The sequence below is a fragment of the Bison bison genome, unplaced genomic scaffold (assembly GCF_000754665.1).
Source record: "Bison bison bison isolate TAMUID 2011002044 unplaced genomic scaffold, Bison_UMD1.0 scf7180017864473, whole genome shotgun sequence".
NCBI classification, from domain to species: Eukaryota; Metazoa; Chordata; class Mammalia; order Artiodactyla; family Bovidae; genus Bison; species Bison bison.
In genome coordinates, this window is record NW_011495034.1 from 3,081,195 (window position 1) to 3,092,327 (window position 11,133).

Genomic DNA, 11,133 nt, shown 5'->3' on the forward strand with positions numbered 1-11,133 from the left:
TATCCATTCATCTGCTGATGGACATCTAGGTTGCTTCCATGTCCTGGCTATTATAAACAGTGCTGCGATGAACATTGGGGTACACGTGTCTCTTTCCCTTCTGGTTTCCTCAGTGTGTATGCCTAGCAGTGGGATTGCTGGATCATAAGGCAGTTCTATTTCCAGTTTTTTAAGGAATCTCCACACTGTTCTCCATAGTGGCTGTACTAGTTTGCATTCCCACCAACAGTGTAAGAGGGTTCCCTTTTCTCCACACCCTCTCCAGCATTTATTATTTGTAGACTTTTGGATCGCAGCCATTCTGACTGGCGTGAAATGGTACCTCATAGTGGTTTTGATTTGCATTTCTCTGATAATGAGTGATGTTGAGCATCTTTTCATGTGTTTGTTAGCCATCTGTATGTCTTCTTTGGAGAAATGTCTATTTAGTTCTTTGGCCCATTTTTTGATTGGGTCATTTATTTTTCTGGAGTTGAGCTATAGGACTTGCTTGTATATTTTTGAGATTAGTTGTTTGTCAGTTGCTTCATTTGCTATTATTTTCTCCCATTCTGAAGGCTGTCTTTTCACCTTGCTAATAGTTTCCTTTGATGTGCAGAAGCTTTTAAGGTTAACTAGGTCCCATTTGTTTATTATTGCTTTTATTTCCAATATTCTGGGAGGTGGGTCATAGAGGATCCTGCTGTGATGTATGTCAGAGAGGGTTTTGCCTATGTTCTCCTCTAGGAGTTTTATAGTTTCTGGTCTTACGTTGAGATCTTTAATCCATTTTGAGTTTATTTTTGTGTATGGTGTTAGAAAGTGTTCTAGTTTCATTCTTTTACAAGTGGTTGACCAGATTTCCCAGCACCACTTGTTAAAGAGATTGTCTTTAATCCATTGTATATTCTTGCCTCCTTTGTCAAAGATAAGGTGTCCATATGTGCGTGGATTTATCTCTGGGCTTTCTGTTTTGTTCCATTGATCTATATTTCTGTCTTTGTGCCAGTACCATACTGTCTTGATGACTGTGGCTTTGTAGTAGAGCCTGAAGTCAGGTAGGTTGATTCCTCCAGTTCCATTCTTCTTTCTCAAGATTGCTTTGGCTATTCGAGGTTCTTTGTATTTCCATACAAATTGTGAAATTATTTGTTGGTAGCTTGATAGGGATTGCATTGAATCTATAAATTGCTTTGGGTAGTATACTCATTTTCACTATATTGATTCTTCCAATTTTCCTTCCAAGGGGTAAGCGTCTTTTAATTTCATGGCTGCAATCACCATCTGCAGGGATTCTGGAGCCCAAAACAATAAAGTCTGACACTGTTTCTACTGTTTCCCCTTTCCCCATCTATTTCCCATGAAGTGATGGGACCGGATGCCATGATCTTAGTTTTCTGAATGTTGAACTTTAAGCCAACTTTTTCCCTCTCTTTCACTTTCAAGAGGCTTTTTAATTCCTCTTCACTTTCTGCCATGAGGGTGGTATCATCTGCATATCTGAGGTTATTGATATTTCTCCCGGCAATCTTGATTCCAGCTTGTGCTTGCTCCAGCCGTTTCTCATGATGTACTCTGCATATAAGTTCAATAAGCAGGGTGACAATATACAGCCTTGACGTACTCCGTTTCCTATTTGGAACCAGTCTGTTGTTCCATGTCCAGTGCTAATTGTTGCTTCCTGACCTGCATATAGGTTTCTCAAGAGGCATGTCAGGTAGTCTGGTATTTCCATCTCTTTCAGAATTTTCCAGAGTTTATTGTGACCCACACAGTCAAAGGCTTTGGCATAGTCAATAAAGCAGAAATAGATGCTTTTCTGGAACTCTCTTTTTTTGATGATCCAGTGGATATGGGCAATTTGATCTCTGGTTCCTCTGCCTTTTCTAAAACCAGCTTGAACATCTGGAAGTTCCCGGTTCACATATTGCTGAAGCCTGGCTTGGAGAATTTTGAGCGTTATTTTACTAGCGTGTGAAATGAGTGCAATTGTGCGGTAGTTTCAGCATTCTTTGGGACTGCCTTTCTTTGGGATTGGAATGAAAACTGACCTTTTCCAGTCCTGTGGCCACTGCTGAGTTTTCCAAATGTGCTGGCATAGTGAGTGCAGTGCTTTCACAGCATCATCTTTCAGGTTTTGAAATAGTTCAACTGGAATTCCATCACCTCCACTAGCTTTGTTCGTAGTGATGCTTTCTAAGGCCCATTTGACTTCACATTCCAGGATGTCTGGCTCTAGGTGAGTGATCACACCATCCTGATTATCTGGGTTGTTAAGATCTTTTTTGTACAGTTCTTCTGTATATTCTTGCCATCTCTTCTTAATATCTTCTGCTTCTGTTAGGTCCATACCATTTCTCCTTTATCAAGCCCATCTTTGCATGAAATGTCCCCTTGGTATCTCTAATTTTGTTCAAGAGATCTCTAGTCTTTTCCATTCTGTTGTTTTCCTCTATTTCTTTGCATTGATCGCTGAGGAAGGCTTTCTTATCTCTTCTTGCTATTCTTTGGAACTCTGCATTCAGATGCTTTTATCTTTCCTTTACTCCTTTGCTTCTGGCTTCTCTTCTTTTCATAGCTATTTGTAAAGCCTCCCCAGCCATTTTGCTTTTTTGCATTTCTTTTCCATGGGGATGGTCTTGATCCCTGTCTCCTGTACAATGTCACGAACCTCTGTCCATAATTCATCAGGCACTCTGTCTATCAGATCTTGTCCCTTAAATCTATTTCTCACTTCTACTGGATAATCATAAGTGATATGATTTAGGTCATATCTGAATGGTCTAGTGGTTTTCCCTACTTTCTTCAATTTATGTCTGAATTTGGCAATAAGGAGTTCATGATCTGAGCCACAGTCAGCTCCTGGTCTTGTTTTTGCTGACTGTATATAGCTTCTCCATCTTTGGCTGCAAAGAATATAATCAATCTGATTTCGGTGTTGACCATCTGGTGATGTCCATGTGTAGAGTCTTCTCTTGCGTTGTTGCAAGAGGGTGTTTGCTATGACCAGTGCATTTTCTTGGCAAACCTCTATTAGTCTTTGCCCTGCTTCATTCCATACTCCAAGGCCAAATTTGCCTGTTACTCCAGGTGTTTCTTGACTTCCTACTTTTGCATTCCAGTCCCCTATAATGAAAAGGACATCTTATTTGGGTGTTAGTTCTAACAGGTCTTGTAGGAACTGTTCAACTTCAGCTTCTTCAGTGTTAAACTGGTTGGGGCATAGGCTTGGATTATTGTGATATTGAATTGTTTGCCTTGGAAACAAACAGAGATCATTCTGTCATTTTTGAGATTGCTTCCAAGTACTGCATTTCAGACTCTCTTGTTGACCATGATGGCTACTCCATTTCTTCCAAGGAATTCCTGTCCACAGTAGTACATATAATGGTCATCTGAGTTAAATTCACCCATTCCAGTCCATTTTAGTTCGCCGATTTCTAGAATATCGACGTTCACTCTTGCCACCTTCTGTCTGACCACCTCCAATTTACCTTGATTCATGGACCTAACATTCCAGGTTCCTATGCAATATTGCTCTTTACAGTATCGGACCTTGCTTCTATCACTGGCTACATCCACAACTGGGTATTGTTTTTGCTTTGGCTCCATCCCTTCATTCCTCCTGGAGTTATTTCTCCACTGATCTCCAGTAGCAATTGGGCACCTACTGACCTGGGGAGTTCCTCTTTCAGTATCCTATCATTTTGCCTTTTCATACTGTTCATGGGGTTCTCAAGGCAAGAATACTGAAGTGGTTTGCCATTCCCTTCTCCAGTGGACCACATTCTATCAGACCTCTCCACCATGACCCTCCCATCTTGGGTGGCCCCACATGGCATGGCCTAGTTTCATTGAGAAGCGCGCCGGCTGCAACAGACCACAAAGGGTGGCTAAAACAACAGAAATTCATTTTCTCACAATTCTAGAGGCTCAAAGTCCAAGACCAAGATTTCAGTTGGTAGGGCTGCTTACATTTCAAGGCTTCTCTCCCTGACTTGTAGATGCATATCTTCTCCCACTGAGTCCTAGTCTCTTCTTTTAAGGACACCAGTCGTATTGGATTAGGATCCATCCTAAAGATCTGATTTTACCTTAATTATCTCTTCAAAGATTTTATCTCCAAATATGCTTAAATTCAGATAAACGGGAAGTTAAAGCTTCAACATGTAATTTTAGGAAGGACACAATTCAGCCCATAACAATATACTTACACATATATAGTGTTACAATCAAAGAAGTTTGAAAGTATTTTAGAGGGCTCTGAATAGATGTTTTAAATGTATTTTAATATATTACAAGCTTTAGGGGCCCAACTGGAATATTATAATGGAGCCTTAGACCTCCTTCAGTTTCCAGGTCTTAATGAAACAGTCTAGAATTTAACTACTACTGGGCTACTCATAATGTAATCATGATATAACTCACATAATCATGTTTCCATGAACATGTAAGTACTCTTGCTAATGTACTTAAGCATTACCTGAATAGTAAAAATATAATAGTTGTTAGGTCTAGAGTTTGTTTATTTACATTGAACCTCTGATAATTATATTCCCATGTTTTTAGAGAACATTATCAATTACTATTTTGACTTTCCAAACTACCTGGTTAAACTACAGAAGCTTAAAGGCACAGTGTCTCCCTTGTCTTTAATTTCAAAGGCCTCAAGCATCTGAAACCAGTTTAGTTGATGGCTAACTTAGATATATCTTCAGGGTCTTTGTTTTAAATTCTCTAAATTCTTTAAATTGTTTTAAATTCTCTAAATTCATTTACAGCAACAATAATCCTTTGTTTTAAAATGTACTATACTACATACACTAAGTTAGATGGGTAAAAATTAGTATATAAGCCATAAAATATCTTAAATAGCCCTTTAAGTATACAAAAACCACACTGTATATTTAGGCCGCATGTCTAAAACAATTTCTTAACAATTTAGGGCACCAACAGTCCCAAATTAGTCCTGCTGAATTGCAACATGTCTGCTGATCAATTCTGGGTCCATACACTGCCAATGTGTTTGTTGAGTTGGCTTAGTAACATAAAATAAATAATGATGTAATAAATAGACCAAATCAGGCCACCTGGAGTCTGTAACATTATTTGATCATGTCAGTTTTGAAAACCATTGGAAAACAGTCCAAATACTTGTCTTGTCCGAGTCCTGATTACTTCCAAAGTCAAATATATTAAAGGCTGGTTTCACTGGACTCTAAATCTTTTATTTTTGCATTGCACTGCACTCACCCCAAAGAGTTTAACTCCCCAGGGCATACCTCTACCTTTCTCTCATAAACTTCCAAGCCTTTACACACTTGGAGCACAGTCCTGAGAAGCAAAAGGCTTTCCTTGTTCTTTTTCTCCACAGAGACATTCTTTAACCTCCACCTGGCATTCTGTGAAAATCTATGAAAGATTGCAAAGGTCATCTGATGTCAGTCGAGTGCATTTACATGAATCTGAGACTAAAATGTAAATGTTTCACCCAGAGCTAAATATAGGGTTTTTTTTACTATAAAATTCATTAATTTAATAAGTAACACAATCATGCTCAATTTGCTAAATCAAAAATTCAAGAGAGAAGGGAGTAAAAAGTACACTAAAAACATAAGTACTTCATAATCTTTCTAGCTCTGAGTTCTAACTCTACATATAAAAATGTATCAATAATTAGTTGTAATAAAAACCTGTTTATAATATATAATTCAAGGACAACTAATATATACTCTTTAATATCTGAGCAAAGAGGTAAAACAGAAATCATATTACAATGGAAATGTAAGTACATTTAAAGCAAGAATCTTATTCATTGAATATCCCCTGTATCCAGAATATTACCTAGCATATAGTGGATTCTGAATAACTATGTTAAAATGTAAAAGAAATAAATGATATCATCACTCTATATTACAAAGAAAATAAATGAAGCCAGTTAAGAAAATCTCACTGAAATGAACTGGTGGCTTCACTTCTTCTAGACACAAAGCTTTAGAGGCTTCATTCTATTATTTCATATTTCCACACTTGTCCAAAAGTTTGAAGGACATCAGAACACAAAATGAAAAATCTCAAAGCTATTCCTCTCTTCAACATTTTCTGTACTCCAGTCAGTCATATCCAGCTCTTTGCAACCCTATGGACTGTAGTCTGACAGGCTCCTCTGTCCAGGGGATTCTCCAGGCAAAAATTTTGGAGTGGGTTGCCACTCGCTTCTCCAGGGGATCTTCCTTACCTAGGGATCGAACCCAGATCTCCTGCACTGTAGGCAGATTCTTTACTGTCTCAACCACCAGCAAAGCCCATACTCCACATCACCAGTTCTTGAATCGAATTCATCCTTCTATTCATTAGAACACAACATTTTTTTGTTTTGTGCTATCCTGTGTTACCAAGGCCAGCAGACAAATATGGAGGCATATGGCTGTACATCTTATGATTGCCTTCACATCCATAAGATTTCACATTAAATAATATATCAGTTTCTCATACTGTCGAGGCAACTCGAGAGAACTGTGTGCTCAGTTGCTATCATGTCTGACTCTTTGGGACCCTATGGACTGTAGCCTGCCAGAATTCTCTGTCCATGGGATTTTCCAGGTAAGAATACTGGAGTGGGTTGCCATTTCTTCCTCCAGAGGATCGGCCTCACACAGGGATCGAACTCATGTCTCCTGCATTGCATTAGCAGATGGATTGTTCACTATTGAGCCTCCTGGGAAGCCTATACTAGGTGAAAAATTTCTGAATGATTCATTCCAGTACAGTTTACATTGAAGAAAAAGAAGAGGTTTAAGGTACCTTTCCTTCACAGTCATCAGCCTTGTTTCTCTCTTTTTTCCCTACAACACATTCATCTGTGTCTTGGCATATCAAGACAAACATCTGCAAAAGCACATGCCCAGAAGCTCATTTCTCACATGTAAAAGTTAACAGGCTCACCAAAACTAACATAGATAAATCACCATCACTATCTTAGACTGGATCTAATTTACTTATAGGTCACATTTATCATTTCGTCTTAAAGATACAGAAGCCATGTAAACAACTTAATTGTAACACACCTATCAACTAGTGTTTTCTACCACTGCACGAAGAAATACAGCTAAATAATAAGTTGGGAAATTAAAAAAAATACGTGTGATTAGTTTTGTATGTAGAATTTTAACTCTGAAGAGTGATTTATGAAACATTATTTTATTATTGAAAATTCCTGAGAAAAAATTTGAAATACAACTGATCGAAATCAGAGGATATCCTTGAAAATTATAAACATTAAATGTTAAATCAGAGGACATATAACTCAGACAAAGATGAGCACCTCAAAAGCAATTTGGGCTATGGACAGAAAGATACTGAATCTCCTATGTGTGAGGCAGAAATGCTTCTCCACGTCCTACAAGGCAATCCCACCTGCAGTGATGCATACGTGAATATACAGTGAGAACCAGACAGGATTATTACCAGTGAAGAAAGATTCTACTTCTCTAAGGTTTTTTTAACTTCTTCCTTCATTTCTTTCTTTCTTTATTGGATGTGTTGCACAGCTTATGTGTTCTTAGTTCCCTGACCAGCAATTGAACTTGAGTTCTCAGCAGTGAAAGGGTAGAATCCTAACCACTGGACTTCCCTTAAATTCTTTATTTTTTAATTCTGATCACATTTACTGTTAAATTCAATTTGTACCAAGATTAAGCACCTCTGAAAGGTTATCCAGCAAATAAATAAAATTTCATGGCATGCCCAGGCTTAAACCAAATTCCATCGTTTCTGACTATATGCCATTACACAATACAATATAATGGTATATGAAGTCAACTGAGCTTTAGCTTTCAATGTGAGTTTACTTTCAAGAAATTACACTAAAAAGGGTAAATGTCTTAGAATAATGCTCAAACTACCACTTTAAGACCTACCTGCTTTAAAAGTTGAGTTCTGTTTGAAAGACAAAAAACAGTTCTTAAACATGGTTCATTTATTCATTAAATATTTAATGTACATTGAGCAAAATTCTGTACTAAGGATTACAATGCCTGCCCTATGACAATCCAACTCAAATAAAAAATACACTATAGTAAATACTAAATGACATGCTACAATAGACTATATAAAAAACAAAGGTATTAAGTATGATAATAAAGACTACTTAGGAGATTCTTCCCTAAAGAGAGAACTAAATCAACTAAATATTTTAATTGTAGGAATTACACACAGACAAAAGGTATTAAGTAAGAGATTCAGCAAATATATTTTAAGTGGAAAACTAAACTGAGGAACTAATGAGATAAATTTGGAGAAGACAGTAAACCTAATTGACAGATTGATTTTATGCTCAACATAATAGGAAAGAGATTAGAGGGGGCATCCCAGGTGGCACAATGGTAAAAAAAAAATTCTGCCTGCCAATACAGGAGACAGAAGAGATGTGGGTTCAATCCCTGGGTTGGGAAGATCCCCTAGAGGAGGAAATGGCAGTCCACTCCAGTAATCTGGCCTGGAAAATTCCATGGACAGAGGAGCCTGGAGGGCTGCAGCCCAAGGTACCCAAAGTCGGACACGACTGAGAATACACATCACATAATAGGAAAAAATGCCACACAGCAAATACTCGGATAACAGAAGCAGAACGTGAAGAACATGCTAACTGACGAAGATATTTCTTTCACATCTACATGTAAGACAGACTATAATAATGAAAATAAAACCAGAAAAACTGTCTCAGTTACCCAAAGGTAAGGTGATGAAGGTCTGTGTGAGAGGCTTAGTGTAGCCAGCTGACAGGCTAGGCAGGGTGTTACAGGAGGAACATCTACTAGTGTTTCTTTGTAGCCAAAGTTACCGCAAAAACCAACAAAAATTCCTGGGCTAGAGGAAAACTTAAAGGCTCAGAGGTCTTCAAAGTAGGGTCCTTCAAGAAGATCCCACAGTTATAGTTTCAATGGTTCATCTGAAGATACTCTGTTATTTCCACGAGGACCACACAGTCTTAGGACTGTACAAGAGTAAAACTTACTCCATTAATCACACCAAAGTCGGCCACCTGAATTTTAAGTCCAAATTGATACTATGCAATAAAATTCAATTACAAATTCAAAAAAGGTGTTTCTAACACATTAATGCCACCTACACATTAATGCCACCTACACCTTAATGCCTTTGGTGGAAGATCTCTGTGATACTATTATTCTTAAGTAGAAATTAATCCTTACTCATGAAGAGCACTGAAAATATGTCAAGATCATAAATTCTTGATGTAAACAGTAATGGCGTAATGACTCTTGCTCTGGGATTGCCTATTCCATCAACCCACTTGAAACAGGCACCCTCCTCAGCAACTTGAGGAAATTCAAACAGGTTATACCACTCATGTGATTCTTGTTAAGAGGCTACCCAGTACTTGGTCATGAATTATAGCAGGCAGGTACACAAGCAATAAATTGTTTTGTCACATCAAAATTTCCCTTTTTTCCTACCTAAAATAGGCCCCAACCTTTAGAATAAAAAGGAAGAAAAAAAATCAAGGTAGCAATTAAAATCATTGAGGAAAAAATAAGTGGGAAATATTTAAAACTTCATAATGCTTTATGACCAGAAATGCTAAATAATTATAGATACGTAAAACTGCCTGTCATCATAAACATCAAAAAGAACTCACAGGAGCTAGAACTTATTAAATCAAAGAAACCACACGTCTTCGTGCCATTAATAACAATATACAAATTACCAGGCAACATAGTCGGGGAGAGGGGTGCTGAGTCCAGTTTTTGATGTTAAAAAGTGTCTAGTAAAGAGAATCCCAAAATGAACCAACAGGCTTCCGTGCTGACTGATGGCATTTTCCATATACCAAATTCAAAGGAAACGTCAAAAAGCACATCTTTACACAAAAGGAACCATCTGCAGACAAACCTGACTATAAAAAGAGGGTGAATGCTAAATAGCCAATAAGCAAATTTATACATGCCGAGGTGTTTTTTCATTTGAGAGAGATCTTGGGCGTTTAACCTGTGAAGAAAAAGGAAACGGATCTGAAAAGGGGTCTCTTGCACTGAATCGCCCTTTTAATGAAAAGGAGGGGAGGGCTTAGAAAATTCATTTCCAGAAGGCCCGATTCAAAAAAATCTGGCTCTCCCCACAGTCTAGGGCAGGGTGGTGCACCAGGCCACGCAGCGCCCGAGGCTGAAGCCACCCACCAGGCACGCTCCAGAAACCAAGAGGCCTTGACTTTCAGGTTGCTCACGTGACCCGCCACTCAGAGCACGTTTGCATCCAGGCTGGACCAGTAGGGCCACCTCGCTCCCACAGCAGCCTCCGGGGATCGGCACCCCAGAGCGGACCTCGTTATTTGGATTGGCACCCCGAGGCCCCAGCGGGCAGCCCACCTGCTACCCTCACAGACAACAACCGTTCACGCCCTTCGCTGCCACTCCTTTCTCTGCCCTGGCTCTGCTTTTGGAGAAGCAGAGAAGTATTTAAAAACAAGCTGTACATCTCCTGCGTTCCCCAAACGAGATGCCGAGGCGCCGAGCCAAACCCCCGGCCTCCCATCACGTTCCAGGGTACCCACACCCAAGCCCCCGGCGGCCCCTCCGTTAGGCCAGCGCCGAGGCTCGGGGTGGGGTGGGGTGCGGTGGGGGGTCGCCCCGCCGGTCTGCCCTGCCCCCGGGGGGGCTCCTGGGGGGCCCGCGGGGCGGAGGGGCGAGGCGGCGTCCGCGGCGCCGACGGGGGAGGGTCGGGGTGCTGTTGCCCGTGAGCCGGACGGAGTCGGGGACCGCGGAGGGGCAGGCGGGCTCACCTTGTTGAGGTGGGGGTTCCGGGTGACGGCGTAGCCGCGCTGGGGGGTGTGGCGGCGGCGAGGGGTCCGGGGCTCCATGGCTGGGGGCGAGCGTGCGCGGCGAGTGGGAGCGGGCCGGGCGGCGGATGCTGCCGGGACGCTGGCGCGGAGTGCGGCGGCAGCGGCGGCGGCGGCGGCGCGGAGAAAGGGCCGGCGGCCGGGGGGCGGGCGTGGGTGGCGAGAGGGGGTGGACGCGGCGGGAGGAGCCGGCGAGGAGCCGGTGTCCCCAGCCGGGCAGCCTGCGAGAAGCGCTGAGTCATGGTAGGCGATCTGGCGAGCGGCGAGCGAGGAGGAGGAGGAAAGCGAGGCCCGGGTGG

At 41.0% G+C, this 11,133-nt stretch overlaps 1 protein-coding gene across 1 annotated transcript in view; it reads right to left on the minus strand.

Moving 5' to 3' along the window:
• The window catches only part of ME1 (malic enzyme 1, NADP(+)-dependent, cytosolic), a 222,603-nt gene extending 211,747 nt beyond the window's left edge, over positions 1-10,856 (minus strand). The window contains exon 1 of the mRNA XM_010861739.1: positions 10,778-10,856. Coding sequence (XP_010860041.1) covers positions 10,778-10,855 — 78 coding nt within the window. The 5' untranslated portion in view covers position 10,856. The remainder of the gene's footprint in view (positions 1-10,777) is intronic.
• Positions 10,857-11,133: the final 277 nt, after the last annotated feature.